We start from the raw sequence: 27,660 nt of genomic DNA, 5'->3' as shown, positions 1-27,660 counted from the left end.
GAGGTGTCCTAAGACCTTCATGCAAAGAGGTATCGCATCATAGTAAAGATCAAATTTTATCAGGTTAGATGCTTCCTGGAGTAATTGTGTGGGAAAGACTCACATCAGATTGAAAACAACTCCAATGGTTGCAGTAATCAGCATTTCGTCTGCTTTCACATCCTTGTAGTGTTCGTGTATAATTCTCTCCACAGCCATGTAGCACAAGACTCCAGAAACCAGCCAGATGATGAACACACTGAAGACAGCTCCCAACACCTCTGTAACAGAAACATGTGGGTTCATCAACAGGCTCACAAGGAGTTTTTATATTCTCTCCCATATGATCTAAAGAGGTACATGATGGGTCAATGGGTCATAAAAAAGTTTGGCAAGATTTCCAACATAATAGAAGACCCTGGATGAAAAAAAAGAAAAAGAAAAAAAAAAGGTGGGGGGCCCAAAGCTACAAAATGGGGGTCCCAGAGAAATTTTAACACATTTAGGATATTTGTATTTATTTTACCAATACCATGCTTAGCTCATTAGGTGACCTGAGAAAGTTGATATTTTCATGAGTGGCACAGCTTTACTCCTAATATTTTCTTACATAGGTAACATCACATATAATCTTTCCTGGAAAATCATGAAGCACTTGGCTGTGTGTTGTATTTGTGAAATGATTGTGAATGGAAATTAATTTCAAGTGGTACCAAATTTTGAAACAGCATTCTTTCCTAAACATGCATACAAATTTTCTGCATCTCAATGGATGCAATTCAGGATTTTTTGTGTGTACGCTTTACATTTTTATGCATACTGGATGCAAGATGTCATCTGGTAAATCCCTGAGTGCGCATAATAGTGCGATTCTATTCTGAATCTCCAAAGGTGTGGTTGGTTGGTTGGTTGGTGTGTTGTTTAACGCCGCACTCAGCAATATTCCAGCTATATGACGGCAGTCTGTAAATAATTGAGTCTGGACCAGACAATCCAGTGATTGATATCATGAGCATGAGCCTGACCACCCGATCCCGTTAGTGGCCTTTTACGACAAGCATTGTCACCTTTTACGGCAAGCATGGGTTGCTGAAGACCTATTCTACCCCGAATCTTCATGGGTCTAAAGGTGTGGTTGTCCGGACGACCATTTGATATTGAGGGGGGGGGGGGGGGGTGTGTTGTGTTGGGACTTTGTATCAGGATTAGATAATATTTCAGCTACAGCTACAAAGTCATATATTTAAAACTATGAGCTTGAATTTTTTTCAAAGACAATCACCTTACAACAATGTAAATTTTGTGCCAATTTCTTTCTTCTTTTTAACAGTCTGAAGAATAATTATTTTTTTCAAGAATTTTTTAAGACATTTTTTGTGTGGAAAAAATCCCAGGCCCATCCCCAGAATATCAAATGGTTGGTCAGTAAGAGGAGAGAAGCTGACCAGCCCGATGGTAGCCGAAGGACATCTTCTTGGTGGCCGGTTTGGTGGACAGATAGATGGCCAGCAGGCTGATGATGAAGCTGATGAGGTCGCTGCCAAGGTGAAGGACATCGGTGAAGAGGGCAAGGCTGTTGGAGAGGGCACCACCTGGAAACAAAACATATTTTATAAGAAGAAATTGAGATTTACATTAGTTATGTATTCAAGAAGCTGTGGTATGAATGAAGACTGCCGACTTATGGATAATGCAACTTCGTATTCCGTGTCAACTGTGTCGTCAGCGGTTTAATTCTTTGTACAGTCTCTAGTTGTATTGAAGCCACATCAAGCCTGAAGTGATGTAGGTCTTCGATATTTACCACTTGGATGAAACCGATGAGCACAGGTATGGCGCCGACAAACAGAAAAATAATCAGGATGAATCATGGATTCGAACCCATGATCAGTAGATCCAGGCATGCCTTGGGAAAACTCAATGAACAGCAGTGCCAAGGGGGCACCTGGGCCCCTGAACCTCGTGCCCCTCACTGCCCTAAGTTGGAAAACAAACTGGGACTTTTGTGCGAGAAGTTCACACCTTAACCACGAGATCAGTCAGGTAATAAAATATTGCTTTACCGACAGCTGGGGTTGACTAAATAGTTGTTCTGGTGACCAATATTTGTAAATAGAGTGAAACAAAACAAAACAGTATACAAAATACACTATTTTACACTAGAAGGGTTTATTTCTGATTTCATCTATATAAATTTCTTGAACATGTTTACCATGTTTACTGAAAATAACTCTACAATATCAATTATAAAACATTCTGACATTCTTGACATAAATCTGAAATCCCTGCCATCGTGAGCTTGTCATGTGATTCATTATACAGACAAGACTATTAAATGTAAGTAATTTATCTTCCATCACTGTGAGTAATAATCATGATAATATAAAACACATGGGACAAACATGTCAGATCTGAAAGATGGAAAACAATAACGTCCTATAGCAACCTGCCCTAAGGTGTTTTCCCCGACTACCTCACATTGTCCCAGCACCACACACAATACACATCTGGACAGGGTTAAAGGGCAAGTACATCGACAGTTCTGGGTGTTTGTTAATCATGTAAGAACTAATTTCCAAGTTTTTCTGTCACATCATCACGCACGATTCAATTCTCAAACCAAAACAAAAGAGCTCTGCACAGCTCGGAGATGTAGCGATACTCTTTGATGTGTACAGCTATATTGACATGCACCACTGTTGCAGTTGTAGTAGCATATCTATATAATTTTGCAAAACAATATGTAAAGCTCACAAAAGGCATGCATTAGGCCTGTCTGGACGGGTTATATTACATGATCCAAGAGCAAGCAGAAGATGAAATACAATTTACATGTAGTTGTTCCCTGACCTATACTAATAATACAAGCGGTGGGGTAGCCTAGTGGTAAAGTGTTCGCTTGTCATGCCGAAGACCTGGGTTCAATTCCCCACATGGGTACAATGTGTGAAGCCCATTTCTCATGTACTCCGCCGTGATATTGCTGAAATATTGCTAAAAGCGGCGTAAAACCATACACACTCACTCACTCACTCACTAATAATGCAAGCATCCTCAAGTTCTAATACGAAACAATGCCAGAGAATAACCAGTCTCCATTAACTGGCAAAACAGATTCCATTGGGCATAAAAGGCAACATAGCAGTGAAAATTATATGAATGGATCACTGAAAATCTGTGATGACATCAGGTGTTCGCGAAAGGATAACTCCTGTACTACCATATTCAACAAATGTTTAACTATAACAGCTCAGGGAAAAACTAAACTCTAAACTCTACACATGGGAGTACAGTAAACTTAACTTAAATTATAAAGTAAGTAGTGTTTACCAGTATTTATTGTCCTGGTGGATACGAGTCATACTAACATCGCAAGGGCTCCAGATCATGTTTTGACGCATTGAGAATGTTACGTATTGACTCACACGCTATCATTGAAACTGGGTATTGATAGTTTCCTTTGGGTCCCCTTCCTACTGTGAGTGGAGTCTTTTGGGTATTCTTACACCACCATGCATGATGTATTTTTAAATCATTTTGCTGACTTCTAATTTGCATCTGTGTGCTGCAAACGTGCAACATGCATAAACTCACAACAGTGTTATAATGATTAATTAACAATGTAGAGATGTAGAGCCTTGTTTTATACACTACCCACTGCACAGGGTAAGTATTTGTGTGATGCCGGCATTTCATCAATAACTAGAGATCGGTAAAGAAGCATAGCTACGCAATACAAAAAGGGTACACTGGGTAAATACACTTGTTGCTATGCTATTGTGTTTATGACATTTTTCTTGTGTATTTGAAAGCAATTAACTCAAAATTTATTGGGTAATGGTGATTTATATTCACTTATGACGTAAATAACTCTACACAGCCCATATACACACAGAGTATTGTAAGCCAGCAGCTGTGCCTAACAACTTTGAGTATTTAATACCTTTCATTAACTTCACAATATCCCTGGCACAGATTTAAAATGACCTGTCTAATGTCGGGAAGTACTAGGGTCAACTTTTCCAAACTCCGTCGTTATATCTGTTAGTGGCAGTTTAGAAGCTGTAACAATGAAGACAGAGTTGAATCAGGGATGTGACCGAAATATCGCGTTGAGAGACTATCGCGCAGTCAACTCTGTCTTCACAGTTGTGTTAGACTACAGCACAAGAAGAATCTTGCGTTTGAGTTGCTTCCTATATTATTACCTTGAGACTAAAATCAATATTCACACAATCCGAAGTTCTATGTATCTTTCAAAAATAGCTACATATGATATTGACCTCATTTGATGAATATCTAAGATAAACTACCTGATGTAAAGCTGGGTATCAGGACACATTCTCCAAATGGTCGTGAGAACTGGGTTGTATTACATGTCATCATGCAAAAAGCAGAGAAGCAGAAGAGAGTAGGCAGAAAAAATCTATCTCAAAACGCTGTTCATCCTACAGATCTAGCAGGTTGAAGCTGTCCCTGACTGTCCTGCGTATACATATTTTATCTTGTTTAACACTGAGGCGCTGTACCACTTGTACCACTTGAACCAGCTTTTTTACCTACAAATTTTGTTGTCAGTCTCAGGGGCAGTCTTAGACTTAAACATGTTAAAGATGAAACTAATAGATCATGTAGACTGACATACATGCTCCCCAATTTAAGACAAAATTTGGTACGAGTTACGTCAAATATGAATATAGTAATTTTCATGACTCCAGACCTGGTAAATTAATCCCTTGAGACTACACTCATCAAGATTCCAACACATTGTTGTAGCCTCTAAATAAAGAACACACGTCCTGGCAGTGAGTGATTGTAATCCACTCCTGCTGAGCCTGAGTAGTCACACGCATGCTATCATGGCCATCAGTCTCATTCTATACTAATTGCTTTCTTTGGTTTAAATATAGTTCCACATCTTGGGTCCCATCCACTGGGTATTTTAGAATCAATCAGCAGACCTTTCCAAAACATCATTCTGTCGACACAATAATTTTTCCAAGTCCCGTGATGGGATTCGAACCACAGACCTTCTGATCAGAGGTCGGATGCAACAACGGTAGGCTTCACCTTCAGTAAGTGCAACAACAGTAAGCTTCACCTTCAGTAAGTGCAACAACGGTAGGCTTCACCTTCAGTAAGTGCAACAACAGTAAGCTACACCTTCAGTAAGTGCAACAACGGTAGGCTTCACCTTCAGTAAGTGCAACAACAGTAAGCTACACCTTCAGTAAGTGGAACAATGTGCGTCGATGCACACGCGACCTGCCAGTCACAACCTTGGGAGGATTGGGGGCACTCTCGGCAGTGGGTGATTTTACATAGCGCTTTAATTACTTTCGCGGAGGTCGCGGGTGACAGCACAGCCACGGTGATTGAATTAATTAGTATCAGGCGCTTCACTGAGTACTGCCGTCCGCACCCGTCTCGCGTACAAGAGACGACAGACCCGTCACGCGTACACGTTACGTCTGCGACTGGTAAGTGCAACAACGGTAAGCTTCACCTTCAGTAAGTGGAACAACAGTAAGCTACACCTTCAGTAAGTGCAACAACAGTAAGCTACACCTTCAGTAAGTGCAACAACAGTAAGCTACACCTTCAGTAAGTGCAACAACAGTAAGCTATACCTTCAGTAAGTGCAACAACAGTAAGCTACACCTTCAGTAAGTGCAACAACAGTAAGCTACACCTTCAGTAAGTGGAACAACAGTAAGCTTCACCTTCAGTAAGTGCAACAACAGTACTAGTCACCTTCTGTAAGTGCAACAGTAAGCTTCACCTTCAGTAAGTGCAACAACACTACTAGTCACCTTCTGTAAGTGCCACAACAGGAAGCTTCACCTTCAGTAAGTGCAACAACAGTACTAGTCACCTTCTGTAAGTGCAACAACAGTAAGCTTCACCTTTAGTAAGTGCAACAACAGTACTAGTCACCTTCTGTAAGTGCCACAACAGTAAGCTTCACCTTCAGTAAGTGCAACAACACTACTAGTCACCTTCTGTAAGTGCCACAACAGGAAGCTTCACCTTCAGTAAGTGCAACAACAGTACTAGTCACCTTCTGTAAGTGCAACAACGGTAAGCTTCACCTTCAGTAAGTGGAACAACGGTAAGTTTCACCTTCAGTAAGTGCAACAATGGTAAGCTTAACTTTCTGTAAATGTTACCTGTGGCAAGTGTCACCTTATGTAAATGTAACTGCAGTAAGTGCTACCTACAACAGGTGTCAAAAGATCCAATAAACCATATAAAATTACTATTATACATGTAAAGTTACCACTCCTTCTCCATCCTCTATTTCTAAAACCCATCCAACAAAGCGATCTTAGCGCTAAGATGATCGTAACTCCTATATTCTAACATAGGCTTACGATAATGCTGAGATCATTTTGTGATACAGGACTCTACTAGGGTTCACTATCCTAAAAATCCCCAGCACTCGATGCTTGCCGTGTCAACATAAAAGAAAATCGTGTGGTCACATTGTACGACCTTGAATACATTCCCAGAGCAGTGTGGATTGTTGCTCATGCTATCAACCTCCCACATTCCTGGCAGCGATGTATGTAGAATATCTCATACATTACATTAGGGAAGTTGGTCACTCTTGTTAATATTTAAAACAACCATCATTAATGTTCGATTATTTAACATCACGACAACTCAAGTACAATGGGTCTAAATAGCACTGATATAATCGGTTTCAATCATTAGTGTCGGATAAAGCCGATTGTCGGATTAACTAGTGTCGGGATTAACGAGACTCCCTAGCCTCCCACACAGGCTTTTCGAGCACTCTGCAACAGCTCTTACACACTGCCGGGCTATGCGCTATTGATTTGTCTATTCTGAGTTGCCTGTCTAAATATTATCATTTCGTCATCTGTATCTTTCGGGTTGGGCCACGATGTCACCACAAATGGTACAACAATCCATTTCCATTGTATCAACACACATGATAATGCCAAACTCGTGTAAACCTAAATACATGCTCAACTTGAGGAGCAGCAACATTGTTTGACATGTTGTATATTGTGTGAACAATGTGTCAGTATTTCATGGCTGTCACATGTCTGTTTGGAGTACCAGGGTTGCCATGCCTGATCTGTGGGCTGACTGACATCCACATACACAATTGGGAAGCACCTGTCAGGGGTTTATAGAAACCTGCACAGAGTCTGATATTCGGACCCAAGTCTGCAAAAAATGTCATTAAAAATTCCAAATGTGAATAATAAATTTCCCAAAACTTGTAACAACAAAAAAATAATTTTATGGCTTTGTGGAGGTGACATTGTACTTCAATGATAACAGAACCAACGAAGAGGAATAGCTAATAATGCTTTGTTTAATATTATTGCATTGAATGTATCATCAAAATACAATTTTAAAATACCTCTGAATTTAAGAAAATAAGAACCAAATTTTGAACAAAATACCAATTTTTCCCCCCATATTGATTGCACAGGGAACGTAGTTCATAATCCTAGATTAATCCCTAATGGTCTGCAATAGGGCTGGGACGAGTCAAAATTTACTACCCCGGTACCCACCCCGCTATTACCCGACCTGACCCAGGTACCCGCTGTAGGTCTCAAGAGATAGCTACAAACTGTCCGACTGAGTAAAGTTTGATTGTAGCCCTGGCAAAATGTATTCAGATACACGTGTAAAACGAACTGGTCCAATCTCATTAGAATCAGGTCTTTGTACTCGCTACCGCTAAACAAAGATCTGACGACATCCCATTAGGAGTCACGTCAGAACGACCTTTCATCCGACCAATCAGAGCGCGGCTTAACAGATCATGAAAGTGACAGTCGGAATCTGTTTTCTAATCATGCAACCACGAAATATTTAACACGGGTTTTTTTCCGAAAGACAGTTACAGGTTTTATGATTATATCCATACAATCTAGGCTATCTATAAGCCATTCCAGAATGTTCTTCTTATCAGTTTGAATGTTTTTAATCGAGAATAAGTCAAAATATGTTTCGAAGCGTAGTCACCAGTTTCAAACTAGTGTCGTAAAGCTCGAGAAAGCTGCCTTCTGATTGGCTAATGTCGATTTCTTGTCGGTTATTTCATTGGTCGGTCAAAATTCGCGAAAGGTCGTGACCCTTAATGGGATGTCCTCAGATCTTTGTTTAGCGGTAGTGAGAAATAAGATCTGATTTTAATGAGAATGGAACTGGTCATGCATACACTGAAGTTGACTGCATGAAGTTTTATCTGTTTTTCAAAAATATATAAGTCAGAAGGAACGCATGCCTAGTCAGAAGGAAATGGGAACATTAGTGTCTTGTAGTGTGACCATTGAGTTTTAGATAAGTTTTATCATTAAACGATATATCCCGTGACTAACCACGGGTCCGGGTAGTCCTGTGGGTACCCCGGTCCTGCTCAGTACCCACCCGACCCGAGTACCCGAGTTACCCGTCCCAGCCCTAGTCTGCAACAATTCCATGTCATCTATGTACCCAGCCTACAATGTGTGTCAGGCCACGTTTACAACACACAAAAACAGTGTCAGCGCACTGTTGCTCACCAGGGACAGACCATGCTGACAGTGTCACCGCACTGTTGCTCACCAGGGACAGACCATGCTGACAGTGTCAGCGCACTGTTGCTCACCAGGGACAGACCATGCTGACAGTGTCAGTGTACTGTTGCTCACCAGGGACAGACCATGCTGACAGTGTCAGTGCACTGTTGCTCACCAGGGACAGACCATGCTGACAGTGTCAGTGCACTGTTGCTCACCAGGGACTGACTGACAGTGAGCTGAATGTCATGCAGTGAAACATTAAAAGCCACCAAGTAAGGAATGTGTGGTTGCATAACGTGGTCTGGCTGAAGTGACAGAACAGCATTATTAATCTCAGTCTCATATTCTTATCATTCGGGAACAAATATAACAGTACAGTATCAATGCATTTGCTGAAGCAGTTTCGGAGATGGAGGTATTTTTATCTGAACATTGTCAACAATGGCCAAAGTGAGTGCAGACTGGTGCATCAAGGAAATTGATAAACAACATCAAATTTCAGCTTGATCACTGCAATATTTTGACTTATTAATCCTTTCATTTTAATATGTTTTTTCAAACATATTGCCAATGAATGAACTCCAGTGTCGTGCTACATATGCTACCAATATACCAATATATCCGCCATCAGCTTCTCTGTATCTGAGAAGATGGTGATTTAACATAACAAATTACATTTTCCACAATTGCAGAATATTTTATCATTCACTAAAACAACTAATATTTTAGGTTCCATGTTTCAATGCAAGTCATATTATGCTCCTCCAATGTCTTCAAGTTGCAGCTATTTGTACTGTTTTGAGTATATTTTCATATTACTGGCATGATCAAATATTAACTGTGTGATGCTACACATATCATAGTTTTAGATTCCTAAACCTTAAGGTTTCTAAGAAGAAGATTTATTTAAAGACCTGCCAACTGTACCTTTTTTTTAAATGAAAAAAAATAAATTCTGATTTTTCTATCCCACTGATAAACCAATAGCATATTGCACCAAACTGATATTTTCTAAACAACGACCCACTATCAATAGTTTTACACCAATGTTTAAAAAACAAATATGATTTTTTGGCAGAACCCTGTTTAAACTACTGGTAGCCATCCAATATAAACATTATTCAGACTTTCCTCACCCTGACATCTACCAGTCAAATGATGACCTATCACACACATTACTGTTGGATGGAACAGAGGTTACTGACCAGTTCCCTTTGCTGATCCGCTGTGTTTGTCACTCTTCTGACCATGCGTATTTTAACCAGAATCTAAATTTGAAGGGACTGGCACAAGGGGAGGCAGAAGGCACATCAATTGGTTCTATCAGTGTTCTCTTAATTTCCTGTGACTTAAATGATGTACAAATTCAAGACGTGTCGAATTGCGACAGTTATGTGGCTGTCAATGTTTCACAGCCATCACACCATGGTCAGTTTGTCATGAAGTTTGGAAGGAAATACATATTTGTGACAGTTACGGATTGTACTAACATTGCAGACAATAACACTTCAAAGTATAAACAGTGTTTACGTACAGCATATAGATGTTTGTTACAGTTGAGACTTTGAAGCCTAATGTAGTATTTATAGATGCTTGTAAATATATATAAGAGAGATAGGGTGTAAGCCAAGTTCACTCAACTTGAGATTGAGAATAAGAATTATGAAGCAAAATGAAATATTTTTTTCAGTACACCAAGGACTTGTCTAGCAATGTTGATAGATATTGTGTTACATATATTCCTTTGCCAGTTTAGAAAAGGATCTTGTGATGGTCTTGATAGTAATTGTTTTCTCCACTCCTTGGCGCCGTAAGCTGTAGTAGGTACTAATAACATGAATAATGCTCTGTAAACATGGTAAAGTCGCAAAAGTACATCAAAAGAGAGTTGAGATGATGTTACGGAATGTTCCATTTTGTACCAGGCTCTCATAGCCTTGCCTTTATCAAGACAAATGGCAGATATAAAGGGTCCATTTTTAGCAGATGTCTATTGTCTCTTCATCAAGGAAGAATTTATATTTTACATCATATTTAGAGCCTCAAAATAAAAGAACTTTTGTGTTGAACAAATTGACCTTAAGTTTCCAGCCTGTGGTACAAATATTGAAGATTGCTTAAGCTCTGTTGAATTACCTTTGCAGGTTTTGACAATACAAGCAGATCATCTACAAATAATAGATGGCTAAACGACAGTGTCTTAGTCTTTTACATCATTCACACAGATGTTGAAAAGGGTTGGATTGCACAATCATCCTTGCTTGACACCAACATGAGATTTGACAGGGTAAGAGTGAGTGAGTGAGTTGGGTTTAACGCCGCTTTTAACAGTATTCCAGTTATATCACAGAGTGTCAGCCTAATGTAGGAGAAAAGCACAAAGTGATGAAGGTCACAGACGTTTACCACTTCGGTGAAACCCACGAGCACGGTTATGGTGCTGACTAACCTAGTAACATAATTGGGGTGAACAGGGATTCAAACCCACAATCATAGGTTTCTGGCGTGCCCAAGGGGCGCAACTCTGAACAGCGAATCGTGGCGTCTTAGTCGCCTGGGCTACCCGTGCCCCCTGACAGGGTTTGAGGCACCATTTGTTGTTCAGATCAGAGAGAGACTAGATATCTGGGTGCAAGTTCCTTATGAACATTTTACCAGTGACGTTTTGTTGGTAAAGCTTGTAATGAAGACCATTTCTCTAAACAGTGTCAAAAGCTTTGCATGGGTCTCACAAGCAACTGGACACTATCATCTTCAAGGATCTAAATTTATAGATAAGATCTGTAGTTCAGTGATCAACACGAAAACATGACTTTGACTTTGGTCGAAGGCAATGTCGTAGTCCATATGGGCAACTGACGTGGAATTGGTGATGGACAAGAAGACCTTGTAGAGACAGCTTCCCAAGCCTTAGTCTAATACTCTGTGGTTGTGAACGCCATTTGTGTCCCCTTTCTTGTGTATAGGGACTTTGTCTGATTCCTTCCAGGAAACTGAAAATGTGCCACAGTCTCATGTAGGGCTGGGATGGGTAACTCGGGTACCCGGGTTGGGTGGGTACTGAGTAGGACCCGGGTACCCACAGGACTACCAGGACCCGTGGTTAATCACGTGATATAATGTTTATTGACATACATTATCCATAACTCTATAGTTACACTACAAGTTACTAATTTTCGCATTTCTTTCTGAATATGCACCATTCCTTCTGACTTTTCATATGGTCACAAGATTGTTTAATACATGTATCTAAATACATTTTGCCAGGGCTATGGTAAAAAAATTCCCAATCGGACATCTTGTCCCTATCTTTTGAGACCTACAGTGGGTACCTGGGTAGGGTTTGGTAATAAGGGGGTGGGTACCAAGGTAGAATATTTGGACTGATATTTGGAGTCTGATGTATTATTGAATAATGGGTAGTGATTAATCCGAATATGCAATATTTTGATTATTTCATTTTGTATCATATCAGGTCCAGCAGACTTTTGTTTTAGCTTTGTGACTTTGCACTAGTGAAATGCTGAAGTCGACATATTAAACATGGGAGCCAAAACATCCTGAACATAGTTTGTTGTTGACCCTGAATTTGATAGGATGCATAGATGCATAGATAGATGCATAGCAGTATTGCTTAAAGCTACAGCTGTGTTGCAGGGTCTGCTCCCACACTATACCACGTTTATTGTGTTACACCAGCCGACCTGTGGTCCAGTAGAAAACTATAAAATACACTTGAATTGCTTTGTATCCCTGTAAAAAATCTTTAAATCAAATGAAAAAAGTGTGGCCTAAAAACGTTATCAAAGACTTAAAACCAGCCATGACATCAAAAGGAATGGTGTTATATTTTTGGTATTTCATTACATTTGATGATAAGGCTAGTGCTCCATTAAGATTGGTGCAACATTAGTCAAATTACACTTACACAACAGGAGAATGTTGGAATCTAAGGACTAAGTTATAGGTTAGATAGGGCCATCCATTTCTCTATTACCCCTTTTTTATGAAGTATGAATTCATCATTTCTTATGGGGTTTTTTATAACTAAATGTATACAGTTTCAATATCGATATTTGTGTTGGAATAGTTTGGTTCCTCGTGAACAAAACACCACGAAAATATATTGTCCTTACCCACAGCTAATTCTCACCAAGTGAACCGAGTTACAATAAACTAGTGCTAAGCATAGCAGAGTTATGCCCCCTTTTCTTTGTACGTGTGTAACCTCTCTGTCGCCTTTTGACGTCATAGAGAAAAATCAGTTTTCGTCATTTACGGCATGCTATTTGGTATTGAATGTATGTCATTATACATACGCATATAACTCTATTTGATATATAGTTATGTCGTTCAGATATAAGGTGGCGTTTTTTTCGCTCATAAGTTTCCGTAAGGCTTCTAAATAAAAAAAATCGTCACACAGTACTTTTATCGGTGTGCGATAAAAATCAGAGAAATTTACTGTTTTTCAACGCAGAATAAATTGTCGGACAACACTTAGAAGTGTCTTTTTTTTAAAACCAGTTTAATATTTGCAGTTAAATTTACACAATCAAATAGGAAATTTAATATTCTCCACCTCTGCGTAATTTTATAGCCTGAGGTAGATCCAGCGCCGCGTGAGCGCAATTCTTGCACAACCTTCACTTTTCCGATCTTAGGAAAATGTGCGTCAGAAAAAAACCTCGGCATCCAGAGGGTTAAGTGAATCCAGATGCTTTGAAAACTTTGTTTGAAAATACTGAAAATCTGGATGAAAATCTAATAATGAATACGGATCATGTATTTTGGCTTAAACAAATTTATTAAAGCTGTGGTTTTATCTGAAAACCATAAAACAAAGTGACACCAATGCATTCCTACAGAGACAGGGTTGCTTACAAGCAAGCCCACGTTCCAATGGATTAACCTGACTGTACAACAGCTGTCATAGAAATATTGAACAGCTGTAATCATACAAAACAAATCGGCAAGGACTAAAATGGTAATCCATTAATGGTTTGCCATAAAGACGCAATAGAGTAATAAAACATGTACAAATAGTATTATTAAAGAAAGGCACAGCAAGCACTGCACATATGAGTTGAATGCCTCTGTCCAACCACTAGCCTGGTACTGTTAACAGAACAGATATCTTGTGCAGAAACTGATGAAGCCTATATTGTATTGCTTGAGTCTATATGTATATCATGCAACAAACTAATTTTATTTTACTCTGTATCAAAATAATTTCATCATAAATAGTCTTCAATAAAGATACTGTGTGGTTGATTCGTGTCATTGTATCCCAATTGTGTGGATTGATGCTCATGATGTCAATGACTGGTCTGGACTCTTATTTACAGACCACCGTCACATAGCTGGAATATTGCTGAGTGCGGCGTTAAACAACAAACAAACAAATCTATGTCCTATAATTATTAATGTGTCCCCAAAACAAGCCAGACTACAGGACGGGTTAACCAAAACTTTGCATGTCCTGACAAAAAAATTTACAAAGCCAGGTGACCTGACATTTTCCCACACATTCCAAACAGATCAGTAGAGGTCACTTGTGCCCTGATCACCCATACAATCGGCTACTCCTTGTATGACCTGCCCTGTCATCAGCCTCTTGTTACTCAAAGAGAGGAAAATAACGTCAAGGCACTGTAGCTCACCTATATATGGAGTTAACAGTTAAAAATGTCAATGAAAACAGACACTTAAAAAAGTTTCTGTCAGCAATGATATTCAAAGCTTTTCTTCACAAATACTCAGACGACTAAAATCTTACACAAAAATCTAACGATCTGAACCAATATGTCATCATAACGAGAAACATTCATGCCAAAGTTCAGCTCGCACAGCTTTTTGAGAACTTAAAGAGCATGGTCAAAATATAAAATATTGCCAAAAAAGAGACACATGTGTTTAAACTTAACTGATACCAAATTTCATTTCATTCTGTCGCAAATTGGATTCAAACCTTTGGAACAAATTGCATGTGATGTCATCATTGGTGCGTGAAATTTCAGATTCATTGGTCTTGTTGTTTCTAAGATCATCTTTAACAGTGATTACAGTGTGAGGAATGTTATATAAGACACTTATTTAGGAGCATGGTCAAAATGTAAAGTTTAAAAAAAAAGGTCAAAATTTTTTTTAAATCACAAAAAACGGAACACATGTGTTGAGCCAAACTATTATGTACTAACTACACGTATACCAAGTTTCATTCCATTATTAGCAGGAACGGATGAGTAATGGCCAAAAGAGGTTTCAGGTGGCAATATGGTCAAAATTTTATACATCGCCAAAAACATAAACAGAATGACACATGTACTAAATCTAATTCCATTTTTAATATACATGATTTAGTAATGGCCTAAAATACATTGTTCAATATGGCTCCTTTGCTTCCGAAACTAATTTTTAATAAATATGGCTAAAAAAAGAACTAGTCGTCCTTGGGTTTTTCATCTGAGTGCACAATTATCCTGGGATGGGGTATCTGCTTATCACACCTGCAGGGCATAAAATGTCAACAGGTAATTAGCATAATTACTTTAATCTTGTATAATCAAAATGTGTTACAGTTTTAATATTTTGGATAAAACGATGTTTATCTACAATCCACATGGATATCATATTATTTTTTAAAATGAAGACATTTATGTTAAAATGATAAGGCACATCACATTCCCAGGACAAGGGGTTATGGCAGACATGTTCCAGAGATCAAGATCACCATGCAGCCACATCACCAAACACTGGACTGACCTATGGAAAATTATTGTTTTATTTTTCACATAGCCGTCTGGTGTCATAACATTTTGAGTAAAAGACTTTGGGATATTGCACTGTGTGATGCCAATTACAATCACAAAACAGGCATCTGGTAAAATATGTACTTACCACACTTGCAACTACCCTGGTTACCATGGTTACATCATGGCCAATGATTGCATCAGTGAACCCATGTCAAGCATGCTTATAAAGACAAAAGGCAGTATAAAATATGCTTACATTGTCCTCATTAAGCATGTTAGGAATACAAATATTCAGATAAGCCTATTCAGCCTCATCATGATAATGATATAAACAGCCAAGCATGTAATGAAAACCACAATTTTGGCCGTTCTTTTAATATGTTTCTTTCCCTAGGTGTTGCACATTATGTTGTGTCATCGTTTCAGTATGAGCATTTGACAAATACATCATGTATATATATTGAAAATACAGTGATAAAAACTTGAACTTGAAATAAATACAAATCATCCAATTGGTAAAACTCATGCTCATGGGTCTGAAGTTGACAAACTCAGACATAACATGATGAGGGCAAACTCACAAGGAACGCAACTCTGCACAGCAAATTGTGGTGACTTAGACAACTCCCCCCCCCGCCCCCCCCAGACACACACACACACACTGCTGAATAAGCCAGTGTGGGTGGGTGGGTTGGGGGGAGTCAGGTAGCATCACACACCCCTCTGGGCCGTCGGGTAGCCTAGTGGTAAGAGCGTAAGCTCGTCACACCAAAGAACCGGGTTCGATTCCCGACATGGGTACAATGTGTGAAGCCCATTTCTGCATGGTGTACCCCGCCATGATATTGCTGGAATATTGCTTAAAGCGGCGTAAAACCTCACTCACTCACTCATGGGAGGGGGTGGGGGATACCTGTCCCTGTGGGGCTGCTGAGCCTTCAGTGTAGCAGACGGACATGTTGAGGGAGAACCTGTGACTTGACTCCCCGAAACATAACATATACTACTCAAAAGAAGTTAAAGAACACCCGACTCTTTCATATTACTTAAGATAATCTGTCAAGGCATGTTCTTAACTTCTTTTGAGTAGTACATAACCAACATTAACACCTGTCTAAAAACATCCTAAAGCTGGTGTGGCCCTAGGCAGATGCCCTGAATCAGGTTATATCAGGTCAATTTGCCCTAGCCATTTCACATTGCTTTAGGGTAACCTAACTTATCTTCCTATTATGAGTGTGTGTGTGTTGGGCTTTATGTCAATCACAGCATTCGAAGACAGTGATAGTGAAATCTCAACCATTTTCAAACTGGTCCTCTAGTGAAATATGTCAATCATTGACTGTAATTGACAAAATAGTGAAATCGCAACCCATCACGTGGGTTGATGTCCTTCCCCGTGTCAACCAGCATTAGTACACTCTTTGAGAAGGAGAGAGTTATCTCACAGTCATAAACCTATCACCGTATCACCCTATCATGCCTATATTACATTAGGTTCCTGACAACCTCGGTTAAACCTTGTAACCAGCTCATCTTCCAAACCTAGGTTTTGAAGCGGTTTTATTCCAAATCTGTGTTTTAAAATGGATCACTTTTAAACCTGCTTAGAATTTTACATTTCAGTTGTAATACCTAGGCTTTACAATTAACATTTTATAAACTTGCCTCTTGACAACTGTGTTTGATGATTGGTTAAAAATCACATTTTTTTACATGAAAATTCTATGATGTGAATCGAACCTGCAACCTCACATATGGTGTTAAGTCACTGAGCTACTGGGGCAGGTCATGAGAAGTTGTTCAGTTTTACATGTCATGACTCCAGCCGGTCCAGGCTGCACATGTATTTTCTTGTGCATGCTTTGATTGAATTCCTTTTATACTGTGACACTCCGTATTGTTTTACAAATAAGGTATGTTGATGTTTTCTAATTTTTTCTGGTATTACTTGCATTTATACTGTTCATTAGTTGTATAAAACACACCATCTGGCTTTTCCCTCACTTGCAGTTTTACATTTTCAACCAAAACCTCGGAGGCGTGTGTTACATCTTATACGTAGATACCTCCTGTGGTATCCTGTAGTAACTGGATGATTCTGTTTCATAAAGATACTATTTATAAACAGAAGAAATCACAATTCTGGCACTGTTAAGTTGCTATTTCATTTTAGAGAGTTCAACATCATTGCTATAGTGGTCAACATCATGGTGCACTGGTATTCAAATACCGGTACAGATGTAGCCTGTCTCACAGTTCCTGAACAATATTTTTGTCCTTCCACCAAGCCCTTACTGTAATTCAATAGCTCTATATGAAGCAAGTCTAGATTTTCCACAGGTTCAGGTTCTAAATCTCACAGGGTCTCCTTTATAATATAAATGGAGTTGTTTGTGTCTATCAAAAAATATATATTTTCAGAGACAAAGCGCTAATCTAATGCAGATACCGTATTCGACGTAAAATAAGCGCCCCGCTCTAATATTAGCGCCCAAGGCGATATTTGCTAATATATTGGCTAGTGAACAATCCCAATTAGCACCCCTTCCGATTGATCAGTGTACACAAGACTTATTCATTCGCGAATAATACGCACTCGTGTGTTATCATGGTTATATGCACCTTAAATATGGGTAATTAAATTCTGCAAAAATATATCTGTCGTATATAAACAATTCAGGCTGTCAGCATAAACCACGAAATTTATCTTTCAACTCTGTTTTTTTTCACCAAAATAATATTCTAATATAGGCCCCCATATTTCAAATTTTGAGAGCGCCCTGGGCGCTTATTACGTCGAATACGGTAGTTTAGCCTCTGGTTATAAGATTAAATATATTGCGATACCAATAAGCATGATAAGTTACAGGATGAGTAACTACAAATATATTCATCATTCATTACAGCCTTAGGGATCTGGCTTCTTTCAATAATAGTTAATATTCTATTTTTTCAGTTTTAGTTACAATTTATAGTAACCATGGTTACCTGTAGCAGACACACAACAAAAGGTAGAATTCCTGGTCATGTTTGTTCCAGCTGGTAACCATGGTAACTCATACAGCTGTTGTGTTATCATGGTGCTCGTGATTATAGTTTCCAGGGTTCGAAATTAACAAAAGTATGATACAAATACATTTTTAAAACAATGTGAAGGATAACTTGTGAGCAAATACTCACAGGCTCAAACTTTATCTAAATACGTTTTGCCAGGGCTGTGCTAAAAAAGTTCCCAAATCGGACATTTTGAGACATCTCCTGAGACCTACAGTGGGTACCCGGGTAGGGTAGGGTAATAGGGGGGCGGGTACCCGGGCAGTAAATTTGGACTCGACCAAGCCCTACTGGTCACATTTCCTTGTGGACTGCCATTTTTACCATTAGATGACAATTATGTAGCAGATCATTTTGAGAACAGGGGAAAATGAAACAAATGTTTCTAACTCTGAGCATATTGTATTTTTCAATATTAAAATTTGTAAGTGAAATCGTGCAGGTAGGCTGTTGACAGTCATCTTGCATTAACTCAACATGCCTGCACTAGATGTCCTCCTCATTAGCTTTCACTTATATTGGATAAAACATTCAAAACAAGTTATCACTATCCCCCGCCATTAGAATTTTGTTTGTACATATAGTAGTGAGTATAAAAAGTCCTATAAAGCTGTAAGAGACGTACTTGGGACATTTTGTCATCAGTAAAAATGATTAAATGTTAAAATAATACACACAAAAGGCCCCTTCTCTTGAAAAAGTAACTCAGTCTTGATAAGTATCTCTTAGACAACTAGTTTCTTAGAAAACTTGTCCACATTGCAGACACAATGCACTAAGTAAAATGACATGGATCAAGGGCCGTAACTCTGTCAAAAGATAATTTATGAGGACCAGTTCTCAAACTCAATCTTAACAAGTATCTCTAAGATTAGCATGCAAACTTTCATTCATGCAACTTCAGTAGTTTCTGAGAAAACTTGTCTCTATTCACCCAATATGCACTAAGTTGAAGACCATGGAGCAAGGGCAATAACTCTGTAAAAAATGAACATATGACACCAATATTCAAACCCATTTGAGGTCGCGACCAGTAAAATCAGTGTGTAAAATTTCATTTCTGATTTAAATAGTTTTTGAGAAAATCGGACAGGAGTTACACACTTCATGGCAGGGGATAATAACTTATATATATACTTATATATGTTTACCACAATAGCCATGATAGCCGTGGCCAGGGATTTACCTGAATCTGAATAGAGTCTGATATGCAGCCATAAGTCTGCAGCAAATGTCAGTAACAATTCTCAAATTGAAATTACACATTTCCCAATTCATCAGATTCATGTGTTTTATTTATAACCACTGTTATGGCTATGTAAGGTGACTTGTATATCATTGACAACAGGACCATGAAAGAGGAAGAGGCTTTTAATGCTTAGCTTAACATTACTGCATATTGCATGGAATGCAATGTAAACATTTATTGTTAAAATAACTCAGAATATAGGAAAATAAAAACTTTTAAAATTTATCTATTTTTCCCACTTTGGCTGCCAAGGGCGCTAATAGTTTAGTGTCCTCAATAAATCCTTGACAGCATGCACAGCTGGTGCAGTCAATGCTGTTCTATATAAACTTGATGTATTGATAATTTGTTTAAATTCAATCTCGTTCTTGTCGATGGCTGAGTGACTGAGTGAGTATAGTTTTTACGTCGCTTTTAGCAATATTCTAGCAACATCAGGGCAGGGGACACCAGAAATGGGCTTCACACATTGTACCCATGTGGGGAATCAAACCCTGTTTTCAGTGTGATGAGCTAACGCTTTAACCACTGGGCTTAACATCCTTAACTGGGCAACATCCTTAAAGAGGCTGTACATAGTATTGATATCTCATATAAGAAGTAAACGACTCGTGGTCGTTGTTTATTGTACAATAAAACACTGCAGGGAGAATAAACCATTCAGGACTGCGCACCTCATGGTTTATTCTCCCTGAAGTGTTTAATTATACCATAAACAACTCCCCCCCTTCTTTATGCAACATGTTACACATTTCGAGCTGCAAACAAACAGAAACAAATAAGAAGTCACCCGAAACAGCATTTTAAGCAGAATTATTATTCTCCAAAATTGTCTACTCTTTGGGAGTAAAATACCAAATAGACTTGATGCAAGGGAGTAAATATATATTGAATGCCCAAAGAAAACTATCAACACCAAATGTGAAAGATAACTTGGGAGCAAATACTCACAGGCTCAAACTTTATCTGGAGCCCTAGGGTTGGTTGGTTTGTTTGTTTGCTGTTGAACACCGCACTCAGCAATATTCCAGCTATATGACGGCGGTCTGTAAATAATCGAGTCTGGACCAGACAATCCAGTGATTGACATCATGAGCATCGATTCACACAATTGGGACCGATGACATGCATCAACCAAGTCAGAGAGCCTGACCGCCCGATCCTGTTAGTTGCCTTTACGACAAGCATAGTCACCTTTTACGGCAAGCATGGAGCCCTAGGGAAACATCGAACACACATACACGAGTATAATGTACAGAATGAATGACACAAAAAATCTAATTGGGGATTCAGAAACAGATAAATATAAAAAAAGGCATTATCAATCTCCATGAAACAGAAGGGAATAAACTGTTCAACGTTTCGGAGTATATGCTTACTCCTTCATCAGGTGAATTCACTTTGATGAAGGAGTAGGCATATACTCCGAAATGTTGTGTTCCTCATAATAAAGAAGTTGACATCCATATAATCCAATAATACCATTGATCCATCTTCGAACTAAGTAAATGTCTTTTCACCGTGACCTTTCTTTAAGAAGCAGTTGTACTTCAGACATCCACATATTCTCTTCCTTATGTGTATCACTTCTAAATGCCTTTCAAAGACCTAATAGTATTCTAGTTGGTAAACTTTGATCGCAAAGAGCACATCTTGACATCTGTAACATCGCTCAGTGGCATACTTAAAACAAATATATTTCAGTGACTTCTGGAACTCAGTGATCTTGACTTAATATGTACATAGTTCTTGCTTACTTAAATTGACATTTTTATGTCGTTATATTTTATGGCTTTAAGTACAGAAAGTGAGTGGACGTGAGTATGGATGGGTGTCTATTATCTACGTCAATGTCCAGTTTATAAAAATTAATCAGAGCCCATAATATCAATACGTCTTACATCAACCATAGTGTTAGTGAGTGAGTGAGTATGGTTTTACACCGCTATTAGCAATATTCCAGCAATATCACGGCGGGGGACACCAGAAATGTGCTTCACACATTGTACCCATGTTGGGAATCGAAACAGGGTCTTCGGCGTGACGAGCGAATGTTTTAACCACTAGGCTACCTGACCGCCCCCTTACTGTTAGTATTAAAATGCATAACAATAGATTTTAAAACTCATCTAACAACCTTGATAGTGTTTTCTAAAATTGTCTGTATATCTTTTCCTACTTGGTTAGGCACTAGAGTGTCTGGTCTTATCTGTAACAGGGACTCAGAAATAAAAAAAAAAAATTCCAAATTGTTAAAAAAAATTACAGTTCTATCCTTGCAGTCTGTTTATATGCTGGTACAAAAACCTAATTACATGCTGCATGTTTTTTGTCAGTTTTATTGACCGGAAGCAAAACAGGAACCTGACAACAGGCAACTTTATGTTCCAACTGTCACCCTAATATAAAAATGCTGAGTAGGGCATTTGCAGCAAATATGGCAAGGTCCAAAGTTCAAGTCATGGAAAATATACAAAACAATTGGCAAGGCGGAACACAAACTGCAAGAAGCAAGTGGATGTCCACTGTGCCATACATATACAGGGCATTAAGCAACAGGGCATATACAGTGAGTGAGTGAGTGAGTGAGTGAGTGGGTGGGTGAGTGAGTGAGTGAGTGAGTGAGTGAGTGAGTGAGTGAGTGAGTGAGTGAGTGAGTGAGTGAGTGAGTGAGTGAGTGAGTGAGTGAGTGAGTGAGTGAGTGAGTGAGTGAGTGAGTGAGTGAGTGAGTGAGTGAGTGAGTGAGTGAGTGAGTGAGTGAGTGAGTGAGTGAGTGAGTGAGTGAGTGAGTGAGTGAGCGAGCGAGCGAGCGAGCGTTTTATTTATAACCACTGTTATGGCTATGTAAGGTGACTTGTATTTCATTGATAACAGGACCATGAAAGAGGAAGAGGCTTTTAATGCTTAGCTTAACATTATTGCATACTGCATGGAATGCAATGTTAACATTCATTGCTAAAATACCTCAGAATATAGGAAAATAAAAACTTTTAAAATTTATCTATTTTTCCCACTTTGGCTGCCAAGGGCATTAATAGTTTAGAATCCTCAATAAATCCTTGACAGCATGCACAGCTGGTGCAGTCAATGCTGTTCTATATAAACTTGATGTATTGATGTATCTCATTCTTGTCGATAGCTGAGTGAGTATGGTTTTATGCCGCTTTTAGCAATATTCCAGCAATATCACACCGGGGAACACCAAAAATGGCCTTCACACATTGTACCCATGTGGGGAATTGAACACAGGTCTTAGGTGTGACAAGCAAATGCTTTAGCCACTAGGTTACCCAACTGCCCCGGCATTAACAGATATAGATCAGCAACAGTATTTGACATTCCAATTTCACTGACATTTTCTTGTGCATGGCTAATGTGAATAGATTTTTTTTACAAATAATGCACCTCATAATGCATGAAACAAGAGGACATGTACCATCATTTGATACTTGTGTTCCTATTCAGATCAGATATGTCCTTTCAATGGTTCTTATCATATCGATCAATGGTATTTTTTATGAAAATAGATACGGCAACAGCCTGGGAGAAGATTATTCACTTATCGATGTAGCACTTGGAGTACATGTTTTTAAACAAGGTAGAAAAACCTGGCATAACCATACAAGAAAGAAGTGAGCAGAGCTCACATACCCCCGTTATCCCCGCTGGTCAACAACAAATAGTAAATAGTTTGTTAATTAATGAAATATACCTGTTGCTTTAAGTCAGAGGAACTGCCCTTTCCTTTGTAACCCCATGAGCTATACAAAACCAGTCATCAAAATTTCTAAATTCCATCATGTTTCCATGTAAACAGCAAAAGAGTAAAATTTCAGAATATCTTATAAAAGATAAAAAACAATCATAGCGGTTAATGTAGCAAGTTTGCTGAAGCTAGGATACATGATATTGTAAACATGGATCGTACAAAAACCCTACCCAAAATTTATGTTTCACCATGATTCCATGGAAACAGCAAAAATAAAAAAATTCCGAATCTTCATACTAGCAAAAGGCACAAGTACTCATTGTGGTAAATGTGTGTAGCAAGTTTGGTGAAGCTAGGGTGCATGGTTAAAAAGTTATGGGCCGTACAAAAGCTCGGACAGAAGAGCGGACAGATGGAACGCTATATATCCGCGATCTACTTCGTAAACTGGAGTATAATAAGTGTTCATGTGCTGAGTATATTTGGATATCTGTAGATTTGGTCATATTGGCCTAAGTTAGCCAAGACTGGGCAGTCGAATTGGTCATAACGGACACATGTCAAAATGTTAGCTCAAATAGACCCGTCAAATATCAGATCGAAAACTAAAACAAGTTGCTAAGCGTTATACTCATAATGTACTCATGATCCTTTTAACTAAGTGAGTTGGGTTTATTGCTGTTTTGAACAGTATTCCAGTTATATGGGAGGAAGGCCCAAAGTGATGCAGGTCTCAGACATTTACCACTTTCTACTTAAGCAGGGTTAGAAATTGGCACTAGTCCTGTAGTCCTGGCCAAACTGCCCAATAGTAAAGGTATCATAAGGACTAGTAGAAATTTGCCATTTTTAAGGGTTTTGCTATATGTTATCATTATAAGGACTAGTGGACTGAAACTGTTAGTTTCTACCGCTGCTTAAGTGATATACACTCACACATACATAAATACACAAACATACACGAATTTGTGGTATACTTCCACACACTTAAACATTCATACATGCACTTTCTCAATCATACATATTATTTTACATTCTTAATAAATTAAGTATTGTATATTTGGCATATACTTAGTTCTATTTTTTTTAATACACAACTACTAGGACCATGTTCTTCATGGCCCATGTCCTCTACTTTTCATCAGTTCTTCAGTCACTGGTGTACTCTTCTCATCAGCAATCAATCAACACATCACACCATTTTGTGTCCGAGTACTTAGTGTGTGGATTCCAAGTAATTAGCATATTCACTCACAAACAAGCTTATAAGGAACACTGAAATGTGTCCATTATTAATTAATTCCAATAATAAAAATGGTAATCTTCTCTTCAATTGAGCCACTTGTTTTTTTTACTTTCTTTATTGGTCTGCCTACTAACTTTTGTTGAAATGAAAAAAAATAATAATTAGAATTTGCTCTCTTTCTTTTATCTCACAGTAAAACTGATATTTTCTAAATGACCCACTGAAGTTGACATGTATTACATGGGAGTCAGAATCAATTTTATTTTTGTTCCTGAAATTGACAGGATGCACAGATGCACAACAGTATTCCTGCATGATTTGTTAGGTTTGCATTGCTTAAAGCAATAAACAGCTGTGTTGCAGGCTCTCCTCACACTTTAAACCATTTTAATTTTTTTATACCACCTGACCCATGCTGACCTGAATTGATAAAAAAATGGGAAAAAATGAATTGCATTTTATCCCCATGTACTGACAGGTACTTTCTCGTAAAAGAAAGTGTGACCTTACTTTAAATATTTATTCTTGAGAAGTATTGATAAGGACAGAATATTACAAATCAAGAAATGCATTCCTAATTGATCAGTCTTTTTCATTCGAGACATATGTAAACCAGTCGAGGCTTTGCATGCTGTTGAGAAGTTTTCTTAAGAGACAATAGTTACAATAAATATTCCAGTTAGCAGCTGGCCCCAATTGACAAATGTAGGTTTTTATCCATTATATAACTAAAGATAGGGTCTTTGGTCATGTTGGTTTCAATCTGATATTTCACTCGTCTGTTTTGGACCAGAAAAATGGGCCGTTATGACCAAATCAGCTGGTCTGTTTTGACTAGTACCCCAATATCTGTGAGAATATACCAAAATGTTCCATAATGTCCATAGATATTAGTTAATGTTAGTGTCTTAATTGTTGTAATCAAATTTTGCAAATGGTTATTCATCATGTGTACAGCTTCACCTGTTCACAGCCATGCTAACCATGGCTAACCTCGACTCACTCATAACTTGAATTGCTCAGCTTGATGCTGACAATGACTTTAAGTCACAGTACCATCAAAGTGATAATTTCTTTTTTTATGTGTAGCAGCCATACAATTTCCGATTCCTGTGATGGGTTCAGAGCCACAAACCTTCTGATCTGAGGTTGGACGCCTTATCCACATAACCACTTAACCAATGAAAAAATAACTCCAGCATGTTGAGCAAGACGACAAGGTAAAGATGTCATCTGTGGACTCCACAACCTGCTACATCTGCAACCTGCATCACTTTAGGCTTTATTTAAAAAATTCAGATGACTTACTTTGATGTAAATCGTTCACTCACTCATCATGTTCAGGACAAAGGAAACTCATGTTCCAATAAACTTAAATAAATAAGTTCCATTCTGTTTACTATCTTCACAAATTGTTTATGCTGATCATTTATACAATTGAACATGTACATGACACCGATATGATATTGTCTTTACTTTTCAGAAACCATTTTTATGCCTAAAATGGAAATTATCTATTTTATTAAAGTAGCTAGAAAAAAGTCAGCTAACTTACCTATCGCCTCTCCAGCCATAAACAACAGACATAGTACAACAACCGTAATAAGTTGATTCCGGGCCAACTTATCACTGCTCCCAACAGATCCCATGTGACAATGTGTACTCCGATGTTGGGGATGAGGGCACTGACTGTCCCTCACAGACACTCCATGCTCACTGACAGCCGTTTGGCCGAGTCTATTTCTGTTGCCAGCTGAAGCAGCGGCGTCTGTCACAAGAGCTGCGGTTTGAGATAAACTACCGTGGTCGTGTTTGCCGATCACCTGAACATCTGGCAGGATTCCAACCGGTCGTCCATTGCTGCCTTCCAACACTGGAGTTTCCACGGTAATCGAACAGTTTGCTCTCCTACTTTGGTCTGAGCCAGGCATGTTGACATTTTTCATAGATCTGCAATCTGCAGTCGGTGAAAGACCAGGTGTCAAATTGGGGTCGGGTTGACCTGAATCTAACAAGTCGTCGTCTGATATGTCGTCTGTGTATGGCAGAATGACCCCACTACTGTCACCTGTAACAGTGTCAAACCACGAGGAGTTGGAGAGGGCTGGCGGAGTTTGGTATGAGATTGGCGAGATTGTATTTGTAAATCCGTCACTTCCGCCTAACACCCCCTCCGCCATTTTGAGCAAACACTGGCACGTGATCGATCACGTGATAACTGAGGCGGATTGTCGTTTCGTGTTTGTAACGTCATGGCGTAAACTTGACATGTATAGATTTCTTGCTGGATATTTGTTGTCTAAGGTTACAAGACTTAATGCATCAATTCTAAAAAAATCAACGACGTACCATCAATTAAAAGAATATAATTATTCAAGCAAAGAGAAACTGACGTTACGCTACATATATAAGCACGATAATGTAAGCCTCGTTCTGGCATTATCAGCTCCTGTTTAGAGCGCACAACCATGATACCCGTATCAAATGCATTACCATACCATGGGCGGATACAGCTTTTTTGAAAAGGGGGTGTGCACATTTAAGATCTATTTATTGTCTTTGGTGGTAATTTATACAGAAATAAAGATTTTTTTCGAAATAAAAAGCCCCCCCCCCCCCCCCCCCCCCCCCCCGTATCCGCCCATGCATACCACATATATATAGCCAGCGTCAAACATGGGTGTATTTTGTAGCCCGGTAGTTTATATGAACGATTCAGGTGAGCTACATGCCATTACAGGGCTCCATGTTATTCACCGATTTATATTTAAATATAGAAACTAGGGAAAAGATCTCACTGAGACTACACTTCCCGGCCGGACCACTAGAGGAAGATATAACTGATAATTGTGTTACGTTGTTACGTCACGTCATTTGCCTTATCTACCTATCAATCTATATGTCACGCGACCTTGCAACCACGTGGGAATTAGGGGATTAAGCCTAGAATTGACCCCAAGCACCCTATGCCGGTCGCAAGCGGAAACCAAACGGATCGGGTGGTCATGCGCGGTGACTTAGTCTAGTGCGCGTGACCGTCCCCCGACGGCGTGGGTCGTTGTTCATCATATCAGTCAGTGGCTTGTCTGGTCAAGGCTCGATTATTTACATAC

At 38.9% G+C, this 27,660-nt stretch overlaps 1 protein-coding gene across 1 annotated transcript in view; it reads right to left on the bottom strand.

Moving 5' to 3' along the window:
* The window catches only part of LOC124113328 (zinc transporter 2-like), a 34,475-nt gene extending 7,739 nt beyond the window's left edge, over positions 1–26,736 (bottom strand). Inside the window, exons 1-3 of the mRNA XM_046473611.2 lie at positions 26,103–26,736; positions 1,425–1,571; positions 104–260 (exon numbers count right to left, since the gene is read on the bottom strand). Coding sequence (XP_046329567.2) covers positions 104–260; positions 1,425–1,571; positions 26,103–26,727 — 929 coding nt within the window. The 5' untranslated portion in view covers positions 26,728–26,736. The remainder of the gene's footprint in view (positions 1–103; positions 261–1,424; positions 1,572–26,102) is intronic.
* Positions 26,737–27,660: the final 924 nt, after the last annotated feature.

This window comes from Haliotis rufescens, unplaced genomic scaffold, assembly GCF_023055435.1.
Source record: "Haliotis rufescens isolate VD_foot unplaced genomic scaffold, xgHalRufe1.0.p SCAF_4, whole genome shotgun sequence".
Taxonomy (NCBI): Eukaryota; Metazoa; Mollusca; class Gastropoda; order Lepetellida; family Haliotidae; genus Haliotis; species Haliotis rufescens.
Note: the sequence above shows the minus strand (reverse complement) of the source record. Positions and strands in the feature narration are given on the sequence as shown.